This window comes from Microcebus murinus, chromosome 8 (genome assembly GCF_040939455.1).
Source record: "Microcebus murinus isolate Inina chromosome 8, M.murinus_Inina_mat1.0, whole genome shotgun sequence".
Classification (NCBI taxonomy): Eukaryota; Metazoa; Chordata; class Mammalia; order Primates; family Cheirogaleidae; genus Microcebus; species Microcebus murinus.
Window position 1 is genome coordinate 24,392,733 of NC_134111.1, and position 25,392 is coordinate 24,418,124.

The 25,392-nt window shown below is 34.4% G+C and overlaps 1 protein-coding gene across 2 annotated transcripts in view; it reads right to left on the reverse strand.

Moving 5' to 3' along the window:
* The window catches only part of LRP1B (LDL receptor related protein 1B), a 1,745,675-nt gene that overhangs the window by 1,419,533 nt on the left and 300,750 nt on the right, over positions 1-25,392 (reverse strand). For both annotated transcript variants that reach the window (XM_020288518.2, XM_076005497.1), the window contains exon 2: positions 10,379-10,501. In XM_020288518.2, coding sequence (XP_020144107.2) covers positions 10,379-10,501 — 123 coding nt within the window. The remainder of the gene's footprint in view (positions 1-10,378; positions 10,502-25,392) is intronic.

A 25,392-nucleotide genomic window follows, 5' to 3' on the forward strand; every position in this document is an offset into this window, starting at 1 on the left:
TTTTGAAAATGGAGAGGGTCACATGCCAAGGAATGGAGGTGGTCTTCAATTGCTGAGAGAGGCTGCAGCCGATAGCCAGCAAGAAAATGTGGCCTCAGTCCTACAACAACAAGAAACTGAATCTGGCCAACGACCTAAATGAGCTTGGAAGTTGATTCTTGCTTAGCCTCTCCAGATACGAGTCCAGCCTGAGGAACACTCTGAGCGTTTGAAACTTTATGCAGAAAACCCATTTGATCCTGCCTGGACTTCTGAACTATAGAACTGCGAAATATAAATGAGCATTGTTTTAACATGTTAAATGTGTGGTAATTTGTTATTCAGAAATAGAAAAACTAATTAAAAATCCCTTCATAATCTGCACAGTTATGTTCAGCAATCTGTTTTTAGAGAGAGAGTGAGAGTATGTGGTTTGTCAGTGTGTGTGAGCAAAACAAGCTAAGAAAATATTAATTATTTTTTCCAGATTAATTTGTTCATATACATACACATAAAGTTCATATACATATATGAAAATATTAGCCTACATACCATATGAAATTATTAACACACAAAATACAGATACATTCATAAACATATCCTTTCTGATGGGAAAAATAAATAATTAAAATGCTCTCTTTGGCTGTTACTCTATCTGTCTTTCATTTTTAGCATATTTGTCTTGTTTATTCCCAACATCTACCACAGGACCTGTTATACAGTAGTTACTCAGTTAAAATCTGTTGCATATAAACTGACTAGCCAAACATATATCTAGATAGTGTATATACATGAGGTTGTGTGGTATAATGAAAAATATGCTCACCTGAATGCACTGCGAGACAAGCATGCATGGAAATTTTGCCTCCACTACGGAGTCAAGATTTTGACTTGGGACTTTCTTTAACTTCTCTGAGCCTCATTTGCCTCATCTGGGAGGCTGTATATCATGGTACAGTGTTCAGTTGCAGATCTGCCATTTAATTGCTTTAAGATCTCTAGCAAGTAACTGCCCTAATGCTTTATTTTTATCATCTATGAAAGGGGACTATGAATGCTATAATAGGAAGTGTCTCCATTAGCTCCTATAGCACCTTTATGCAAATTAGAAAACATTGCCCCTTCACCAAAGAATTTCCATTTGTGGCAAAATGTATATACTTATGTTGTTAGTGATATTTATGACATCCTGGTGCCCTGCACAAGCTGAGCAACTGTACCTGTCACCCTCTCAGGATTGTTGTCAGGCTCAAATGAAGCAATTTATGGGAGGAACAAAGCACAGCATCTGGCATATATTAATGAGCTACTTTGTGTCAGAAATCATCATCAACATCACCATCTTTATCATAAATATCTTTTTTAACATGAAAAGAATAGCATTAAATCAAGATAGATAAAATGAGGAATAAACTAGCTCAGTTTAAAGCCCTGGTACATAGTAGGGCATGGTATAAATGATTGTTGCTTTTATGTAATTGGAAAGACCATACCAAGTAAGCACATTGAATACAGTATGCCCTTAATAAATAGCTGCTGACTGATTGAATATTTTCTAGTTTTCTTAAAAGAAAATGTACCTATTACTAATGTAGAGATGGGCTCTTTAATAGAAACTGGTGATTTCATTTAACATCTCTTTAATAGGCCTCTAATATTAATACTCTCATATTTAGTAATATTTAGTATATACAAGAAAAACATAGGGAATTTTTAATTGTTGAATTTTTCTTACACTGCTATATAAATACATGAAATTTTGATATATATATATATATATATATACACATATACACACATATATATGTATATAATAGTATTAATAGGAAGCTGTGTTTGTCAGCTAAGGCTGCCATAACAAAATACCATATACTGGGTGGCTTAAACAACAGAAATTTATTTTCACACAGCTCTCGGGGCTGTAAGTCCAAGATCAAGATGTGGCCAGCATTGGTTTCCTCTTAGGTCCCTCTTCTTGGCTTGGAAATGACCACCTTTTTGCTGAATTCATGCTAAATTCTAAGCTGAGTATTTTATATTAACAATAATTTTTTATCTGCAATTCGATCAGAGGTGTTGGGAAGTGTTTCTTTGTTTTCTTCTTTGCTGCTGGGTACCCAGAAAAATTTGGGCCAGTTGAAGGAGTCTCCTTTCTCACATCTGATCTTTCAAGGCTGACCAGTGAATAATTCCAGCAGACCCTTCCCTCCCCAGGCATCTTTCATCAGCAAAAAATAGGAACTGTGAGTAGAGTGGATTTCTATAAAGCACATTGACTGAATTCGTACTCGCCCACCTAAGCCCTATTTTCACCCATTTTGAGCAATTTCTGCCATTCTGAAAATCAGGAAAGCCAATTTTATGAAATTTTTAGTAAAAAAAATTCAACCCAAAGTCGATTATACTGCATGAACTCGAACAGGGCCAATACAGCAATTACTAGAATGATACTCATTGTACTATTGGAAATTTCATAGGCACAGAATAGGGTCTTCTATTCTGCTTTCAGGGTGGGATGATGGAAGACGTGGGAGAAGGGAAAGAGAAAAAACAGCATTGCCATTAAAACTAAGTTCTTAGAACACAACATTCTTTAGTGCTTCATTTGCAAAATATGTCATTTTAGAAGCACTTCTGGGTGAAAGTCAAATGTAAATTTTATACACTGACTATAAAGAATAAAATGTCCTCCGGGAAGAAATGTGCTCACCCATGAAAGGTAAGAAGCCTTCATCCCCAACCCCAAATGCTAGATTAGTTGTAGATAAATGATGGATTGAATAGTTTCCGGGAAGACTCCTTGCTCAGCCTTCAGCTCTGTCCCTGTAGAGCCCTGCAGGAGCGTTTGTTTACAGTACGTCATCCTTTAAGCCAAGGAGATTTTACCAGGGTTGTTTCTAGAATTCCTCTATTTCATTTCACTCCTTTTATTTTACATCATTTCAAAGTTTTCATTCTCTATAGTTTACAGTCACGGCTGAGGGACATGTGTCCCTTTTTATTCTATGACCTGTGATCTTGGATCAGAAGACCAAAAAGCAGTGACTTCTTGAGTGAAAAGGCAAGGCTTTTTGTCAATGCTGAGCTTGCTCCGCCTGTGTGAATTGTAGTTCTATCACCTATGCCTGCAATCAACTTTGTTTAAAATCGCAGAGGCAGACTTTCAGAGACCAGTTAGCACATCGTGGGGCAGAACGAGGAGGAGAAATGTCACCCCCTACCCTGTCTCCACTGTGCTAGGGAAATGTACCAACATTAGACAGGCCCTTTCCACTCACAATTATACCTTTCCCCACCCTCCCGTCACCTCTTCATATCAACTGTTAAGTGGGAGTCTTTTTTATTATTAAAGAAAGGTCAATGCGTTTGGCCTCGCTACTGCTGAAGAGAGGAGCCTCAGAACAAAATGAAGAACAAAACAAAAAGAATTGAAAGAGACATAAACTGTCCTCATGGGTCTCATATGCTTTCCCTTTAATCTGTAAGATCATTTCAGCTTCTCTACCTAACGAAAAGCTTAGCTTTGTGGCTCTCATATATGAGCTCATTGCAAAATGACCTCTAAATCACTATTAGAAACACGGACCATACTTCCATCCATTTTATTGTTCCTATAGTCTACTTTCAGTGCCTTAGTCCACTATATATTTTTAAAGGGCAGTATCTGTTTGCTAACATCCCACCTGAGTTCCATTTTATTTTTCTGACCTATGTCAAAGAAAGAAACTTTAGAAGGAAATTATAAAAGGATTTCCATCTTATATCCTAGGGGAAAGGTCAGTGTATGAATATAAGAAGTTCATTAACATTCTGCTATCTAAATAAACTTTAAAATCCCACAACAACAGAAACATAATAGAAGCACTGGCCAGTGCATGCGGATTCACAGCCAACCTAATGACTTATAGCAATTTTCATTTTTCATAAAAGCTTCTATTCCTATTACTCAGGAGACTTGTTCTTTTTACTGCACTGTTCAATTAGAACTGATCACTCCCAAAGCCGGTGTGAAACAACCCTGTTGGGATGGCCTTCTGTGATTTTCAAATGACACCATATTTTTAAATTAGGTGGCCCGAGGAGTGCTTTTAGGAATTGGATCCTTCTTTATCTCAGTATTTCAAAAAAGGAGGGCAAGTTCAAAGAAATGTAAACTCTGCTTTCCCTAATAACAGCCAACCTAGAGGGGTACAGAAGGATCATAAACTCAATTTCCTCATTTGTAAAGAATGAGATGATGTCTACATTTCAGGACTGCAGTGTCCATTAATATTTTTCACCAACGTATTTTTTAATACATATATTTTAAATTACTCAATTATTCAACATGCTGTTTTTGGAAGAGTTCCTAGGAATAGTCACATGTCCCGAAATAATTTCCACACCAAATTTGTCCCAATGTTCGAGTGTAATGTACCTAATTTTGAAAAACTGTTTACAACTTAACTTGAATTAACATGCATGGTAGATTAAATCTTTTTCCTAGCCACACTCTTATGGAATAAAACTGATTTTCAGTTAGGTTTAGACTAAGAGTGTGAGAAGGTCTACCAAGGGCGGCAGTTGCATGGTCTACCAAAAGGCCCACAAGGTAAAGTGTGTCTTCAGAACTCCAGGCACCTGGAAAGTAGGTGGAGTATGGGGGAAGGGGGATCTTCTCTGTAACAGGCCCTACTACCTAACCACTTCACTGTGAGGCAGGTGCTATCATTTCCACTATACAGAGAGGTAATGGAGGCAAGAAAAGGTTAAGTTAGCTGCTCAAGAGCAAAGATACTCATGGAAGAACTGACCTTTGGGACCAAGCAGCTGGGATTTAGAAGCCCTGGTCATGCTCTGTGCATACCCTCTCCCAGGCAGCAGATGGGAAGAAGGAAGGCAGAGAAGGGCACTGTGGTACACGCTACTAAGTGCCTGTGCCTGCCCAGTATCTCTTCTTCCTTTTTTCTTTACTAGCAGAATCCCAAATTCCATTTTGGAAAACAACACACCTCATGGAGAATACTCATTGCCTCATCCCTATATGATCAGTTCTGGCCAAGGAGATCTAAGAAGAAATCTACTGGGCTTGCTTTCTGTCAAAGCTATCATTTTCCTGACAAACAGAGACACTCAGCTGGCACTTTAATCATTTCTCTTTTCTTGCCTTTTCTCTTTTCTCTTTTTCTTCCTGAAATGGATTATCTACTGGGAGAGGAACAGCCATACTGTGAATATAAGACTGGCAAGTTCGTGCTAAAGATGGCAGAGCAAAATGATAGCAGAAGCTTGTGGTCATTGTGGAGCTGCAATGTCAATTCTTAATTGTTTACTTTTGCAACTTTTTGTATGAGAAAAGTAAACCCATATTTGATTAAGCTACTGTTTCTATAACATGCAATCAAATGCAATCCTAATCAATAGGGAGGTATGCGAAAATACATGAACAAACCCCTTACTTTTATAAACTACACCAGATTGCCTCCATATGGCACCATGACTAGTGGGTGCACACACAACTCTATGCCTCATACATTCACTGCGTGAGCTTATACCCCTCCATGGAGTGGCAGTGCCCGGGCACAGTTCTGCCTCCACAACTCCACAGCAGAATAGTTCAGCTATCATACTATTATACAACAGGGATTTGGCAAACTGTAGTCTGCTGGCCAGATTTGACCTGTGGCCTGTTTTTGTACAGACTGCAAGCTGAGAGATTTTTGTCTAAGAAGACAAAAACATTTTAAAGAGTTTTAAACACAAACAGACTGAAAAACAAATAAACAAACACAAAGACAAATATACAACAGAGATCATACAGCCTTTGAAGCCTAAGTATTTAGTATCTGATCTTTCACAGAAACTGTTTGCTGACTGCTGCAGAAGGACAAGACAACTTACCCCAACAATCACAACCAACCAGGTTGCAAATATTGCCTGGGCCATTTTTAGTCTTCTTTGTTAGCCAATGAGTCACTATGTCCAAAACATCATCTGTAATTGAAGAACCCTCTAACTGATTTTCTGAAGGGGAATGGTGCAAGGCAAAAAAGGAAGAAAGACAAATAGCATGGCTGAGCCTTGCTGACTTAAAAAGGAGGAATCTTGTTTTAAGTATAATCACATCAGATTCCCAGAAAATATCATACATCAGCTGGAGCCAATTGTTGGAAAGGAAGTATCATTAAGCGTTCAACAGAAAATCCTAGAAGGAATTAAATTTTGAATACCTCAGAACAAAAGTGCCTTTCAAGAAGACTTCCCTGTCACAGGTGGTACCAAGCTTTCATTCCCCAAATGAACATTTCCAGTATTCATTTTCATTTTCATCACACACTAACAACACTGGGTTGAAAGCAATGAGTAGAAAGATGGTGATTTTCATGATTTTCTATTCTCATTGCCTCATAGAACCTAAAAATGATGTTAGTCATTATTTATACACTTGAAAAATTATTTTAAATAATGTGCAGAAATAAAAACTTGCATGTTTATGGCTAAAAATCATTTCTTATACTCAAGGGTAAGGTTATAAATTATTAAAATTTTCCAATTTCATATTTTAGTAAACTCATCCCAACATGCAATCAGCTTAGTCATAAATCAACCTAGCACAACAGTTTTTCTATGTGTATTGCTGTCAGTGACATCTAACTCCTGTCTCATAGATACTAGAGAATACTCCTATGGCCCAGACCTAAACAAACACTGAAGAGGAGGAAAATATGGGCTCACTGAACTTTTAGATCTCCAAATATCTAAATTTCACTTGGTGTCCAGGATTTCTTATTTTACTGTACATATGTTTTTCTTCAAAAGCATTCCAGTCATCAGTGTTTCTTAAATAAAGCTTTTTCTCTTTCTCAACAATATCCATTTAATTCCTGTTAGAATTTTGTCACTTCAGAGCTTTCACAATGTCATAATAAATCCTACGCTACAGTGGTCTTTCTTCCATTTTAAAGGCTAAGTGGATTTAGGAAAAATAACTGTATTGCATCAGCTGTTTTATCTAATATTTTGTAGTACAACATACTTTGTCTTCAAATCAAAGATGATAACATACTTTAGTTCATATACTAAGCACAAAATTACCGTTCCTAAGAATCAATTTTCAAGATTTTCCATTTTTAGTATTTCTCTTTCACATCAAATGTATACATTCATATAATTATAAAGTTATGCAATTATTTTATGTAGATTAGTGATGACTGCATGTGAATATCATAAAACAACACATTACAAAGCACTATGATTAGAGAAAATGGTAATTGTGAACATCTGGATTGAGAAATTTAAATTTGAAAAAGTCTGATATTTTTCGTAAAGCCTTTTTCCTACACTTGTCCAGGTTTCAATTGGTTCTGACTAAAATCATTTATATGGAACAGTCTAATTAAATATAAATTTAAATGTGTTACACAGATTAAATACCCAGGTAGAAAAATAGTTATTTCTCTGACTTTGTTATATGGCTGCATTGATAAAGAACAGTTTGCCTTGAAGAATATTTGGCAATTTTGATGGTAGAGGATCAAATAAGAATGCTCAATAGGAAGAAACATGTTTAAATTGAATCCATCAAATTTCATTGGAGAGGAAAAAAACTTAAAAACTGCCAAAAAATACCTTGGAAGTTATGAACTTCATTTTATCAACTAAGTAGCAGAAATCTGTCTCTATTGTTAATATACCTCCATGCAATTTCCAACTGAGGCCTCCATCTGCTAAAACCCCCTAATTGTGAATTGAAAGACCACCTTTCCCCCAAACTCAAGGTGATGCCTATCTTCTGCGCAGGGTGGATATTCAAACTATTTAACAACCTTGTGGTAGAGACTTCGACCATTCACAGCAGATGCCCAATCAATCAGGGTGGATACTGGCCAGCAAACACAGGTCTGGTCCCATGGGCCAGCTGGGAGTCACCCAGGTTTTTAGAGGTATGGAGTGGGAATGGGAGGGGGTGGAATATTCATCATCACCTGCTTTGGTAAACATTGAGGGGTCTCTTTCCTCTCTGGCCTTTAGTTATTGTCTACACCTGTTCTTACACCTCCTCTAGACCATGAAACCTCCCCAGTCTGATTCTCCATCGAGCTCCCTTTTGAGCACAAAGTGAACACCGCTGTTCTCTACTCTTCAGCAGCGTGAAGGAAACTCCTGCTAGAATGTGCCATGCCACCACATCACAGCAGTTTCTTCTCAACTGCTTTTGCATTGTGCCTGGCGCACAGTTCCAAGGCATTTCTCCTTCAACCTGACTTTATTGAATATGAATTTCGCAAGTGTCTTTCATGTCTGTCACTTTTTCCATCAGAGAACTGATGGGAGGATCAAGGCAGAATTCAAGACCCTACTACCAAAATTAAGGAATTTGACTCTGACTCTGATTATGCCATGGCAGTCTTTCCTTGTAGCTAATGAGGTAGAATCTCTAGATAGCACTTGATTTGATGTGGACTATAGCTAAAAAGAGTTAGGTTATTGAAATATAGTCCCAGTATATATACATATATATATATATATATAATTTAGGACCAATGCATTTATTATTGTTGTCTTTCTATATTTCTATGTCATCTATATGCATATGTTCAATATTGAGTTTTGTTTCCCCTTTTAAAACACCTTTATTAATATACAATTCACACACCACATGATTTACTCATTTAAAATATACAATTCTATGTTTTTAAATATATGCACAGAGTTGTGAAATCATCATAATGCAATTTTAGAACATTTTCCTTGCCCCCCCAAAACACCTCATACTCTTTAACAGTCATTGCAATCATTCCTCATTCCCTCCCCCATCCCCCACGCTCTTCAGACCCCAGAAATTACTACTCTACTTTATGCCTCTATAGATTTGCCTATTTTGGATCTTTTATATGCATGGAATCATAAAATATGTGGTCTTTTTTAACTAGCTTCTCCTTCTTAGCATGACATTTTCAAAGTTCATCCATGTTATGGCATGTGTGTGTACTTCATTTCTCTTTATCACCAAGTAATATTTCTCTATATGTATATATCACAATGTATGTATCTATTATAATTTTTTGTATCTCTATCTCTATTATATATATGTGTATATATATATATTTGATTTATTATGTCTGGAACCTTGTTTATGCTTTAAAGTCTAGTAAACGTTTTTAGAATTCAACTGGTGAAATTGGTGAAAATTAGAAACGTGGTAAATGAATAAAACTTCTTCCTGTGAAAGAATTGATCTGCTTAGAGGCAATTCATGCAAATATTCAAGTACTCACATGTTGAGAAATTTTAAAAATATTATCAAACAATGAAAATCAATAAACATTTGCCTCTGTATTCTAAAGGCACGATTTTCATAAAAATTATCTGCAACACTTGTAAATGAGTGGATAGAAATGGAAAATGGAACCAATAATTGTTATCACTGTAATACCAAGCAATAAAGATCAGAGATTTTTTTCACCTTAAATTCATAGGACTATGTGATTACTTTAGGGGTGCCATTGACATGTTGGCATAGCTGGTCTCTTGAAGAGCACAGACCAATGCTAGTGCTTAAACTATAAATTATCAAAATTTAAGGTATGGCTCATATTTCATTTGATTAAAAATGTGGCATTAAAAATGTGGCATATTTAGCTATGGTCATATTATTATTTATAATTTTGTTGTGGTGGTATTTCTAATGTGGGCAAAGCTCTCAGTGGACTCCAAATTATAGTAATATGACTACAATTGGAATCCATCTATTTCAAAAAGAAAAAGATGTTGAAAAAGAGCATCTAAAAAACATAGGGCCAGGTCAGTAATGAAGTACCTTGATTGCTGTGGGAAGCATTTTTTAGGTATTTTGAAGCCATGGAAAGTACTTAAGCAAGGCTTAAGATACAGGGTTTCTGAATTTGATATTATAAAGGCAAACACACTTATTCTATGGATGGATAAAGTTTCTATCTTTCAGGTTCAAAAGAAAGCATGCTCAATAATTTGTGTAGAGCCCTAATAGATTAATAGAAATAATATGGAAACTAAGACTTGATTTCCTTCATATTCCTTCCATATGTTCCTCTATCTGAAAATGTGAGAGATAAGTTATTGGAGAAGGTCTTACTCCCTTTTAGGGTTATCTTTTAAAGAATTTTTTTTCTCTTCAAGTCAGTTCTTACCAGTATTAACACAATCACTTTGAAATAATTAACCTTGCATTTTCTTTCTTCAATAAGAATTCACACTGCAAAACTGCATTTTATGCTCTCATTCACATACTTATTTCAAAGAAACAAACAAAAGGTTTCAAGTTTCTTAGGCTATTTGGAAAAAACAGAATCAACTAGAACAGCAGTCATCCGTGAAAACAACTGACATTTAGTTTCACATGTAAGGTAAATCTGAATGGCATGAGAACCTTTCTACTCACAGGTATCTAAAGACTCGTCTGAACCATCAGGGCAGTCAGGGTCCCCATCACACAGCCAGCTCTGGGAGACACAAGTCACGTGATCGTGGCAAAGAAATTCACCAGGATCACACAACTGCTGATCTGAAAATGAAAATGTTTCAAAATAAAATATGAATGATCTGAACATGAACACAAGAGCAGTACAAAGATGAAATGTGAGAAAGCAATGCATAAAAAGTACATGAATATGATCCACATTTTCTGTTCAGTAGCAAAGCTAAACCAATTATTTTTCTTCATTTGAGCTGCTCAGCTCAAGCACTCAATTTTGATAGATGTGACTTTGTTACAGGCTTATATAATCTGTTCTGGAAATAGTTAAGAATGCTGTTTATGTTTATGGCTAGAGGCTTTATCAGATCAAAGATGGCATATAGATATATATTCTATCAAGTGAGTTTTATATAAGATATTGAATCAAAGCAGAAGTTCTTGAGAACAGAAATTTTAGTTTCCTTCTCTGCTCTAAGAGAAAGAAAATATCAGTAATGAGGTAAATATTGCAATTAACTCCATTTCTGAGCATTCAATTCTTAACCATCCATCCCAATACTGATGTTTCAAGTCTCTACATGAATTGGATATGCAATACCACAGTGTTTCCTTCCCTTTTTCACCCTGACTTCCAAGGTGACAACTTCTGCTACCAGAGAGCAAAAGTGATAGGAAACTTCCACAAAGTCATTTTTGTAACTATGATTTTCTACAGTTGATCATGTCTAAAAAGTCTGCTATTTTCTTTTCCTTATTTCAGGATATTTGGGATCTGTAACCTTTCCTCAAGTTCTAATAAACCCAACAACTGTTTATTTTTCACAATATATTTATTTATACACTGTGAGTTCACATGAAAAAAAAATAATTCCTTTTCACATTTTAACATGTCTAAAAGAGGAACGTTTCCTGTAACTGATAGCCTCTGAATGTGAAGGAGTATTAGGACTACTTTAGCCATCTGACTTCACTTGTAATTTTATTATGTACATACATGAATAATTTAAGATAAAAAAGATAATTAAATAGGTCTAAGTGAGCTATTTCAATAAATAGCAAATAAAAATTCTGAGTTATATGGTAGCATTAGGCCATAGCTTAATTGACAATATTTTCTTAGCAATATACATAATAATAATATATCTTACACTCAGTGGTATCCTAGATTTGGTAAAATATGGTATATCTTTCCTTTCTCTCCATCAATACCCTCTACCCCAGCAGCTTAACTTTTAGGAAATATGCCTTACAAATATATGCATCTTTAATCTATAGATGTGGATATGATATTAACTTTTTCAATTCTCAAACTATAGATATTTCCTGACAGCTCATTTCATCTTATCCTATTATATTTTCCACATATTCACCATTAACTTGGCACTCATCAGCACCACTATCATAATTGTTTCTTTACATTAATTTGTTTGAGCATCCTCTGTTTTTGGCTTTAGACTCCGTGCTGTAGAACCAAAGATGTAGAAGCCAGTCTTTATTTTTAAGGGACTCTTTAACAAACTACTTGTGCCAACAGACCTCCCTCAAAAAATGCTAAAAGGAAAGACCTGAGGTAGAAGCAGATGGAAACAAATATAAAAAAACAGTTTGGGTATGTAACCTTTCCTCTAAAGAAGGGCAGTCTTTGGATGAATGGGACATTACAGGCAAGGTTTGGAATAAACAGTTGCTAAGGCATTAATTATTATAATGTATTTGAGAAGAAAAAATTTTCTACTGAAATTGAAATAACAGGCTATAAGACCTGGGTTTTCTCCACCAAACAGTGGTGTGTGATATTTATAAGTATATCCCAATGCTAAACGAGAAGGGTTTACATTTTACTTTAGGCCATCACATAACTTTTGAAGTTAGAATAGGGCAAGAATATCGAATAAAATTCAAATTATTTTTCTTATAGACAAAGAGACCATATAATTTATCTTCAAACCGAGAGAGTTCTAAGAGTGAAAGAAGGCTAATTAATAATTACGCTAGAGCAACAGGCATAAACCAAGTTTATCTCAGAAAAATCAGAATAGATATTTATTGTACCAATAGCTACCCTGCATTTGCTCTATGATCTCGAGGTGTTAATTTTTCTCTTCCTTTATTCCTCTCAAACTATAAGAGAATTGCTATGGGGAAAGGGGATATTGCCATTGTACAGTGCATAACCCAGCAAATAAGCAATAAGAACTTGTTGAAAATATAAAGAACTAAAGAAGACCAGAAAGAACCATTTAAGGTGTTGAAATAGAGTGTCTAAAGAATATAGGTCAGGGTTGGTAATGAAAGACCTTGATTGCCATGGGAGCATTGTGAAGGTAATTTGAAGCTATGGAGAGTACTTAAGAAAAGATATTGAATAATAAAACAAGCTACAAAGACATTTGTTAGGAAGCTCTTAGAATTACCTACAGAAGTGTTCAAGATGATTGACTAAAACAGTGGAGATTTAGATGAAGACTGCACTAAATGATGTAATGTAAGAGTTAAGAATTGGTGACTAAATGTTTGAAAGGCTTAAACATGTCTTCAAGTAAATAGCCTCAGAAATTGGATGGTGTCTCAAAACCACAACAGAACTCACAGATGAAAAAAAAAAAGATTGGCTGTGTGTGCACATGTGCATATGAGTCTGCTTATGGTAGGGAACAGAATAATAATAGGAGTAATAGGGAGAATAATTTTTAAAATAATTAGTGTGTTTATAGTGATATTTAGCTCAAAAAAAGCACTTCTACCACTCAAATCTTAATTTGTTTGCTCATTTATTTATTCAACATATGTTACTGGACTTCTACTGTGTTCTAGGGACTGGGGGTAGATACAATAATAACAATAATAACAAAGTAGAATTCTTGCCACCATGGTGCTTAATTATAGTGGGAGGATAGAAATAAAAACAAAACAAATGACTTAATTGTATAGTATATTAGAAGATAAACACTGTTAAGAAAACTAAAACAGAGATTGAGATTATGGATTGCACATCAGGAGGTACAATTTTAAATATGGTTGTCAGAGACTATGTCACAGAGAATGTGACATTCGAATAAAGATGAGAGTGACGCCCAGTTGAATAAAAGGTCACGTGTTAAAGATCACGAGCTAAAGACTTGCGGCAAGAGGGTAGCCAGTAAATTTAAGGAATACTTAGGAGGCCATCGTGGCTGGAGAAAAAGAGAAATTAGGAAAAGATATGGTTGGAATGGATGGGGTTGAGAGGAGTAGATGGTTTTAAGTTTTACTAAATTAACAAGATGGGAGACCATTGGCAGATTATGAGCAGAATGACAGGATCCACCTTACTGTTTTAAAAGGGTCTCTCTGGCTATTATGTTGAGAATAAACTGTAAAGTGGAGGTGGAGCAGGGAGATCAAATAGAATATCATATCATAGCAATAATCAATGAGCATTGAAATGTGTTGGCAGGATGGAATTTCAAGGTTATATTTGATGAGGAAACTGAAGTCAAATATCATGTTAACCATTTCATTGATTGCCAGCATCTTAAATCAGATATCTGAACCCAAATATATTACTTTTCAATCATTTTTGAAAGATATTGAGTGTGGGGTACTTTGGAGACATCCAAGAAAAAATATCCAAGAAGCAGGGAAATAAATATTTAAGTCTGAGATTCTACAGAATGATCAAAACTGGAAGCAGAAGAGACATAAAGCCATAAGAAGATAGTGAAAAACTACAGGAATAGATGTAGATGAAATTCAAGTGGAGAGAGAGAGAGAGAGAGAAAGAGAAAGAGAGAGGGAGAGAGAAAATAGATTGTCAAGAGAAAGAGGCGAATAAGTAAGAGTAGGTTGGACAGAGAGACAGAGGAGAACAAAGTTCAGCCACAGATGCAGGAGGAGGATGTAAGGGGAAAGGAGATTTACTGAAACCATCTGAAATTTCAAGAACTGGATAAGGGGTCACTGGTGATGAAGTTCACATACAGTGAGTTCTAAAAAGCTGGAGTAGACCCGTAGGCTGAGAGACAGGTACCACTAAAGGAAGAGAGACTAGAGGCTTAAAAAGAAAATGAAAGTGGAGCGGTTTTCCTAAGATCTCATGGTGATGGAATAAGAACCTAAACACAGATAACACAGATAAATTATTATTAATAGCTGGTAGGGAGTAAAGTCAAGGTATTCTTATCAAGTTGTGTTTTCCCAAACAACTAAGATGCAGCAATAGTTTCGAAATTTGAGGAAGGTGGGATTGGAAAGGGTAGTAAAAGTTTAAAATAATTGCTGTGGGAATTAGAAAAGGAATCAACCAGGAATTTGTGAAAGGACTACTTCCTAACAGCAATGGGGATCTAGGTAAGATTGAAAAGTATACGCTTGACAGTTTAGTGTTTTGTTCATTTTATTTTGTTTTAATGTCCAAATGTTCACACACAATAAGCCATAGCTATAGAATAATCCCTTAAGAAAATCTCAGAAGAAAATTCCTTGGGAAAATGTATGAACTACCCATCCTCAATACGTGCTCACATGTATATAGATATATACACAAATCCATCATGATTCAAAATGCCTTTTTTTTTCCCAGGAGTAAAATAGACTCAAGGAGATTTACCTAATGAGCCTATGTTATCAGCTTGCTAAGCAAACTCCAACCTTTAAAGATAATTTGCATTGGTGCAGTTTTGGGGACAGTTTTATATTACTCTTCTAGGAAAGAGCAGTTAAGAATAGCTTGCTATAACCAACCTATTTACTACTTCTTTATTTTGCAACCAGTTATTCCATTTCAAAGTCAGTTTTTAAAAGCATTGGTTATAGGATTCAAATGAATGAATTTTCAGTATCTCAAGGTGATTACCGAAAAGTATATCCACTGGATTGAGGTCCTTGAATCAGAAGCTAAATATGTTATATGTACATGTCTTCTATTTATCCCATTTAATGCTTCCCTCCACACTTTTGAGATAGTAAAACTAATCTTATTTTAAATGTCTTTCTATTGTATGAAACACAGTGTTTTACACTGTAATTAAAACAAGAAGCTTATGAGAATGTGAAGGCAATTTCACTTAGATCCCTAAGGAAAAAGATCAAAGCTAGTACCATGGATATCTCTTTATAATAATAGATTCTTGCAATCAAAAGACATGAAAAGATTAGGACAACCATAGCCTATATAGAATTTACTGAGTTTGGATGCATCCTGGCATGAGAAAAGCTTAATATGATAATCCTTCTACACTTATATGAAAATATCTAGTTATTTATTTTAATAGGAATTTATAATACAGATTTTGGAAATTTTATATTGAGAGTTGTAGCTGAAAAATTTTATGTACATGAGCTGTTGCAAAGTAGCTAACTTATATTTTCTCATTTTAATATCAGTATGAAACTGCTAATTTTGATCTTTTCAAAAAATAGCAAAAAATAGCAAATCAAATACTGAAATGAATATCTATCAACAGGGGTCTATTGAATGACCATGTGGTATGCAACTTCTTGAAAATTTTACCATAATTAATTTACAATAGTTGTATACCATTTTCCTTAAAAGTCTACTCATCATACTAATGAGAACATTAGTTTACCTACAAATTGTCTGCCTATTGAATGCATAAAAGGGTACTATAGCTAAATTTAAAGGACATAGAAAGAAAGAACTCTGGTGGCCAATTACAAATGAGAGGTAAAGGAGGAATAATACACAGTAAACAGCTAAATTCCTGGGGGCTCTGATAAAGCAGTTAAAAAATAGATTAAAGAATAAGTAAGCTAAAGAATAGGTCCAACCTCATGAACAGCTCAGTAGTTGGGAAGTGCTATCTATGACTTATGTTTTCAGAGCTTAGTCAACATCAATAATATTTATTAAGTATCTCTATACCTCATTGCTAACTTAAGCATAGGATGATTAATACCGAACCATTCACAATTGTTAAAAGAGAAATAGGGTTATATTTCCTTTTGCCTCAGGTAATAGTCAATGAATACATTACCAGGAGAACAGAATTCTTGTAGAGAGCCACAGAAAATATCACAAATTCAACTCCACATTTTGATAAAGCTCATGTAAAATTAAAAGAACAGTATTAGTTATCAAATATCAAGAAGTATCTTAATCCCTTTCCTATATATTCAACTACTCTAGAAAAATGTACATCTTTGTACATATTGTCTTTGTCTTACATTGTCTTTGTCTAAATTTACCTTTCATTTTTGTTTCATGATCTCTTAATGTATTTTACTTAAGCAGTTTTATTTTATTTTATATTGCTCCACATCTACGTAGATGGAGAACAAATTCCTCAGAATTCCATTTAAATTGTTTTTCATAAAATGGTTAAAGGGCTTCTTTCTCAATACTTTCTCCTACTATCATTTCACCATTCAACATACACTTTTAACTCTCCTTATTGCTCTATGCACTTTCCCTAAATGTAGCATTTATATGTCTTTACTGTTTTAATTCTTTGCCTGGAATGCCCTTTCCCATCTAACAGAATTCTAGTCATTCACTGAAGTCTAAAGGTATTTTACATCCCTTAATGGAGACTTCCCAATGAACTTTTTCTTCCTTTATCACTGAATCTATAACACTCTACTCAAAACCCCAAAGAGCTACTGTACTGTATGTATCACACCTACTGTGTGATAGGTACCTGGAGGACGGAGAGGTCTGTTTTAGACTTCATATTTGCAGTAACGAGATTTTAATAGAAGCAAAATCAAATTTTCTGAAAGTAATTATGCCTTACCTTTTCAAAGAGAGTGGAAAAAGAAACACCAAAGCAATACGGTATTGTGTGTTTTACTTTCAGAATGATAAATAGCTTTATTTAGTTAATCACTAAAACAAAATTAAGTTCTCCCATGATTAAAATAAAATACCCTGAGTAGTAAAGCTTATACTATATAAAATTAAAGCATCCATGAAAACCGGAAATCAAATTTGAGAGAGATTCAGTGTTATCCTCCAGAGTCTCTTAAAGACTATTGAAAATGAGATTTTTACAATAGCTAATGTGCAATGGAAACTTAGTCAAACATGTTAATGGTAGTTTTCCTTTTTTAAAAAAGATAATTTCTTTAGGAATATGACAATTGTAAGATAAAAATGTAACTCACTATTTTAGGTCTTTACATAATAGGAATATAAAAATATATTTGGATTATGTACATTTTGGAGGGTTGGGGTAGGGAAGGTAGATCAAAAAATGCTTGAACTAGGGCAGTTTCATTTTTCCAGGAAAATATATCTTCCTCATAAAATGGGTGGTCAATTGAAAAATAAGCCTTATTCTACACTATAAGATTATAATTCCTACAATTACATCATTATATCATCATACAGTTCATATCATTTATCTTTGATAAATCCATCCTGAAAAATCAGCACAGTCTTGAATAGAAAGGGAATTGAGTAATAAATAGTATCCATATTTCAATAGTGTAACATGATTTTTAATCAATAATGTCCATTGTCATGCTGATACTTTATTAATAATTAGAAACTAATTCCACGAACATATATGCATACACATCCACACAGTAAGTATACATGTTCTCATATTTTAAAATTGATATAAAATTCCACCTAGAACTTAGTTATCCTTGAAGCTAAAGTTGATTGAGAGACAAAATAAATAAGATTTGAAATGGAATAACACTGAGTAAAAGCCCTGTGGTCGGCTGAATAATGGCACCCAAAGAAGTCCATGTCCTAACTCCTAGAGCCTGTGAATATGTCACCTTACATAGTAAAGGGGACTTTGCGGATGTAATTAAGCGAAGAATCCTGAGATGGGGAGGTTGTCCTTGATTATTCAGGTGGGTCTAATATCATCACAAGGATTCTTGTAAGAAGGAGTCAGAGATTAGAGAAGCAGAGGCGTCACGGAAGCAGAGGTAGTAGTGATCTTGGGAAGGGGACAAGAGATAAGGACTCGGGGCTGGTGAAGGAGAAGAAAGGGATCGTCACCAAGAGCCTCCAAAAGAACTCAGCTCTGAGACACTATTTAGGCTTCCGACCTCTGGACTGTAGGAAAATAAACCTGTATTGCTTCCAGCCACTGAGTTTGTGTTAATTTGTTACAACAGCAAAAAAGAAGCTAAAACAAGTCCCTAGTTTCATGTCACAGCCAAGATATCACATATGTAATGAGTAGGAAACAAGCAAGCTGCAAGTTAGCTTACCTTTAATTTAAAGGCTTTTTTCTCCTAAGTTGCTTTCTCTTAGTTTCAACACTATTTACTTTTACATAAGATGTCTTTTCTTCTCCTTAATGTCAAATGTCGGTCCAAATACATTGGCACAGGATGAAGGCTGGCAATAATGACTAGAAGCATATGACGGAATTTTATAAAAAAAATTATAAATGTTCAAATAACTGACACTTATGATTGAAAAATATATGAATTGGGAAGTATTTGTGTGTGTGTGTACATGTATGTATGCATGTTTTTATTCTTATGAGATGAAAAATGCAAAAATGTGATCATGTCCATTACAAAAAAATTGTAACTAATTGTATATTTTAATGCTTTCTGTTGGCTGCTACCATATTTGTAATCATTCTATGCCTTATTAAGTACCAAGTGTTTTTGGAGCTGCAAATGGCAATTCGTACTTACAAAAAAGCATCTTATATAAAACTAGGACAAAATTGAAAATTTGAAGAAGTACATTATCCCCGGGAAGAAGCTGTGCTCATTTATCATTTCTATCATAATGAACAAATGAAAAGTACCTCTGTAAACATTTCAAATACAATTTGACATTTAATTTTCAGGGAGAAAGTCAGTTTTTTTTTTCCTTGATCGTTTAAACACTGGTAGACTTCTTACATTTTTTAGGCAGTGATATGGAAAATTATAAAACACTCAGCATAGAACTCTTTAGAACTGTTTTTTTTAACCAAGAAAAAATTTATATATACACCAGAGTAAAAACTCTGTCTTTTATTTAGCAAGAGACTAAGAGGATATATATTCAGTAGAATAAAGCTGATACATTCAACATGGTTGACTGGAGTTTTTATTATCATTGGACTAATGCTTTGCAGTTGTGTGTTCTTTTCTGAAATTTCAGTAGAAATGCTCTATTTCCTTTTCACATGCCCTTTTTCAAAAGCCCACTGAAATGAATTGGAAGAATTATTTCACATACTACATTGTTAAGGAAGGGGAAAATTTTGACGTCTCCTTCATAAATGCAAAAGGAAAAGCCTAAATTATTGACATTTCCAAGCAAGCTCTATTCTCTGAATCCTGTATGATCCTCTTCCCATCTCCCAGGGAGTACCAAAAATTCACATCTTTTTTCTCATCTCTAGACTTAGTGAGATATGAAGCAGATGGTTAGGCTTTGGTTCTTTCGGGGATGATGCAAAATCTTCTATCCATTGTACTGTGTTTTAACCATTAAGGACCCTTCAAAGACTACGGTTTCATTTATCTCAAATTCTTATTTTCATTTTTAAAATATATTGTTCGATCACAATTTCTTGCTACCTATTTTAAAAGGTTTTAAACTCATTAATTTATATAATACTCATTTACTATGGACTAAAGCAAGTAGATATACAACGAGAATATAATGATGGAGACAACAGAGTCTCTTCCCACAAGCTGCTGATGGTTTAGTCAAGGGGCAGACCAAAACCAAATGTTTACAATAATGTGATGTAGGTGCTAACATAGGTGTGTCCGGAGTGTTATTGAAAGAGCAATGAAAACAGAACAACTTATACTGTGGACAAAGCTTAGGTGGGAAGACATGCAGAAGACATTGTTAGTTTCATAGCCAACAGCTATTTTTACCATTTTGGAAAATCTCACTTCCCATTGTGGAGCTAGCGAAGGCCATATCTTTGCTTCTCCAGTGTATCTTGCAGCTAGGGCATGGACATTTGGCCTGGTGTTGACAAATGACAACTGAGGTACAGAGTTGCCTAGGACTCTCCTGGGAAAAGTTTTCCATTCTAAAAAAAAGGCTTTTTAGGAGGAGCTGTCTTGCATTGCTCTAGACAGTGAACACTTGGAGTCTGGGGCAGCCATAGCCATATTAAGGGCATGAAAATAAGACAGAGGATGAAGACCAGTGTAGTGAGGATGGCGAAATGAAAAATGCTCAGCACTTGGGGCTTGGATGATATTAATAATATCCTTATTACTCTGCCCTGGTGTGTTGGGTAATTGGATTGCCAATCAGAAGTAACCAATACAGTCATTCAGGGAAGCATCCTACAAAAGACTTGTACATTAAAAATGACAATATATTGCTGAATGAAAATAAATAAGACTAAATTTAAAAAAAAAAGGTCTTTTTTAAGCATTTTAACAAAAGAATGGCATTGGAGGATGGCATTCCAAACAAAAGGGAGATCACAAAGGGGAAATGTGGCATGTTAAGGGAATATCAAGTAATTCATATAGCTGAAATTTAGTTTATGTGTCAAAGATAGGCTGGAAATTAGGTTGAATATTCACTTTTCTTTGCTTGAATATACTCATATTTTAATGTGCTTTTTGTAACCATTCAGTTAGACTTTTTACTCTTCATTATTTTAGGTTGGTCGAGTTTGAAAAGAATTTTTCATGGGAGATACAATAATTAATACTATGAATAGTAATGGCAATGATTGAATGTTCACTATGTGCCACACACTAAATTAAACAATTTGTGTATTTTACCAAATGCTCACAAATGTGTCTGACAAATCAGATGAGATTGTTTGGGAAGTTAAATGAATTTTTGAATGCCACTCAACTAGCAAGATCAGGATACAAATACATGTCTGACTGGCAAAAAGCCTGCTCTAATAATCATTAAAGAAATTTTTCTCAAGCTGGGTTTCATTGGCATTTTGAGAGCAACAAATTTTGCATTGGCAGTATATTTAGCACCACTGACCTCTAGGCATTGCATGGAAGCAGTGCTTTCAGTCATGGTAACAACCTAACAATCCCACACCAACATTTGCATGCACTGCGAATGCTGTGCTAGAGAAACCTACTTGGAAATCACATAAACACTGTTGTTAGTACTTACCCTTTGTAAAACTATTGCAATGTGGCACCACCCTTATACTTCCTGAGCAGGCCTCAATGCTTCCTACTTCTCGAATCTTTCACCTGCTTACTGACACCTAATATTCCATATGTTTGAGTTTCAGCTACACAAAGGTAACAACAACTATCCCTGGAAAAAATAAATCTTTGTCTATGATTTATTTACAATTTCATAACAGATTAAAAAAACATTTATGGAGATGGGGGAGATCATGGCGGTATAGCACAGATGAAAAGACTAAATATTAAGAACGTAGAAGGTTGGAGTGTCAGAGGCCCACACTTTATGATTTTGTCATGAATCTCCTTCCGTTTTATTTTTAGAATCAAAGGCATAGAGTAAATGAAATTTCCATCTCCTTTTATTTCATCTCTATGATCAAACAAATATTTAAAATGTATGAAAGTCTTCTAGAAAAAAAAAAAGATGGTGAAACAGTGGTTTTCATCGACTGGTTACCCTTTTGTAGGCATATATCTATACCCCATACTATCAAGTGAGAAGAGTGTCTTTATTAGTTAATGTGATGGCGGACAGAGGTCCTAGGTAGGTGGGCTTGTCTTATTTGGGTAGGTATGAAATATGAATAAAAGTTCAAAGGGTTTTCCAAACATAACTAGGATAGTTAAATAATGTGTCTATAGATGACAAATGTCATGAGAATTTAGCTGAATTCTCATGAAAGTAATTATTACTTTATCAAAAGAGAGAGTCTAATGGAACATTTTAATGTTAATAGGAAGTTAGAAAAGGTAGCCATGGAGGCCTAAAGGAAAATAAAATGAGCCTCATAATGTTTTTAGGAAGAGATATAAATGCACACACTTTCTTACATTATACCAATGCTTGTTATTTTTTTTCCATAATTAAGAAACCATTGAGAAACAGTATACATCAACAAAACACATGTTTAGTCATGCTACCCCACTATGATTTAAAGTGTTATCATTCTCTGTAGTTCAAGTTTTGGAAATATTTTAATTTCATGGATTATATTTAGTTAAAATAAAAGAATATAGAGAAAAAATCAAATCTTCTGAAGTTGACCACTTTTAGGCAATAACTGCTATTGCATTTTTTATAAATTCCTGCAAACTTTTCTACATAGAAAAAATACATATAAATTGTCAGGGTTTTTTTTTCTGAAAAATACTGATATTGCTCTGTATATTGTCCTTTTACTCAAAATTATTTTGTGATATACCTTCACATTGGTAAATATAGTTCTATATAATAAATTTAATAAGGACATGATATACCATTACGTTAATTTTCCATATTTTATACAAATTTTAAAAATAGGTAATAGGTAAAATTAAAAGTTATAACTCTGTAGATAATCTTTGTTCACTGGTCTGACTTTAAAAATAAACTACTAATTGAGTAAAAGTGAGATTTCTCAAAAGAATTGAATTGTAGAATTTTGATGCACTTAGACAAACTGTCCTCCAAATGCAGTGTCAAAGTTTACATTGCAACCTTACTTTTATCCCATGCCCTAACCTACATTTCCTATTTTTTAAAATCTTTGTCAGTCCAAGAGAGTCTATTATTTTAAACATTCTCATTTCTTTCAATCTTGTACATTTTCTTCACGCTTTCTGACCATTTTTAAGGACATGTAAATTTCAAGAGACTCAAATGATGAGAGATGCTTGGAAAAGCCATTAGATCTATACATCCCAATGCCTGTCATATAAAGTGATCTTTTGTTTTGGAGAAAAGTTAGATTTTAAATAAGCAGTTGCCTCATTCTTTTTTTTATATATATTTTATTTATTTATTTTTTTATTACAGCATATTACTGGGGTACAGATGTTTACATTACATATATTGCCTTTGCCCCACCCAAGTCAGAGTTTCAAGCGTGTCCATCCCCTAGATAGTGCACACCACAACCATTAGGTGTAAATATACCCATTGCTTCCTACCTCCTCCCCGACACCTGATGAATGTTACTAACATATGTGCCCTTAAGTGTTGGTTAGTTATGTCAGTTAATACCAATTCGATGGTGAGTACATATGGTGCTTGTTTTTCCATTCTTGTGATATGATACTTCACTTAGTAGAATGGGCTCCAGCTCTATCCAGCATAATAAAGAGGTGCTAGATCACCATTGTTTTTTGTGGCTGAGTAGAACTCCATGGTATACAAATACCACATTTTATTAATCCGCTCATGTATTGATGGGCACTTGGGTTATTTCCACATCTTTGCAATTGTGAACTGTGCTGCTATAAACACTCTAGTGCAGATGTCTTTTTTATAGAATGTCTTTTTTCCTTTGGGTAGATGCCCAGTAATGGGATTGATGGGTCAAAGGTAGTTCTACTTGTAGCTCTCTGCGGTATCCCTATATTGCTTTCCACAGAGGTTGTACTAGTTTGCAGTCCCACCAGCAGTGTATGAGTGTTCCTACCTTGCCTCATTTTTAAGGTACAGTCTTAAGATGCAGTACCTCTCCCAGAAAGGTAGCTTCAGAGTTGCCCTGAAGCAGCTACATATGCAATTTCATAGTTAGAAGTTCCTTTGTTGAATAATCCTCCTAAGTGTTCTTCTAATATGTATGACTACTCAACTTTTAGAAATACACTTGTTCCTTTACTTCCCAAATAAATCTTGTATATGATTTTCCAAAATGTTTTAATATAAATTTTACTCAGTATAACATGCCTTGTCCTGTAAAATGTTATTTTTTTAAAATGGGAGGGGAACTCAAAATACTTCCTCTGTTTTGGGGAAGCTCAGCTCTAGTTCTGCCTGCCTAAACTCTATTAAAAATCCATTAGAAGGTCCTAGGTAATATTTTTAACACCATGTGCCTAATGTCACACAGGAGAAACGCTACCTCAAATGAATCCAAGAGAGTTGACAACAGAAGACTACCTTCAATGACAAATGACAAAATATTATATGAGTACAGCCAATATTTAGATATTCTTTGGGTATCAACTTTGATGGGAAATTAAAGGAATGTTTCTTTCATTTGATATCTTGAAATTTCTGCTGTATCAAAATTAATATATTAAGGTGTAATCTAATTCAGAGAAGGGAGAACACAGCAAATGTTGGCATTTCCTAAAGTTAGAATTCATATTTATATTCATCACACTTTCTTTAAAAGTACACATATACATACACGCAGAGTTAAGTATTAGTTAAAGAGCATATGTATACATGGGTATTCTATCTTTTATATCTATAAACCTATTTATATAAATCAATCTGTATATTTACATATAATCTTTATATATATTTCTGTATACTTACAGATATGTAGATACATGTATATTCATATATGAAAAGGTAACATTAAAATTATCTATCCCTTTTAATCAGTGAGGAAGAATTTCTATTTATTTCTTCAGTTATATATGACACAATGTGCCAAAAAAATCTAATTGGCTCAATCTTTTAATTTATTGAATTTTGATCCTGAGTCATCTGATTTGAATACATACATTTCTTCCTCCTCAGACCTTGGTAAGTCAGAAAAATTTTTCCTAAAATTATATTATTTTCATAAAGAAAATTAAAGAGTTTTTCCCTTTTAAAATAAACCAAATCTGGAGGTTTTTTGTAAGTTGAATACTCTCCTCTTTTTTTTTGAGTGGATAGGTATATTTAAAAAATCCATTGGCTTCTTGTGGGAGATCAATCTAAATGAATAACAGAATCCATGTTCTGTAGGACAACATTAGGTATGTACTAAGACTAATATGAATATAGATACCCATAATATATATCTTTTGAGAAATTACTAGCAGAGGACTCAGCAGAGGACTCAGAAATACAGGCAAATTTTAAGAATTCTATGCTTTGATTGATATTACCTATTAGTAAAGCCTGATATATGATCAAAGTAAATATCTTCCACTATGACTAAACTGACCTTTTGAAGTACTTTAGTGTAAGATATTCCAAA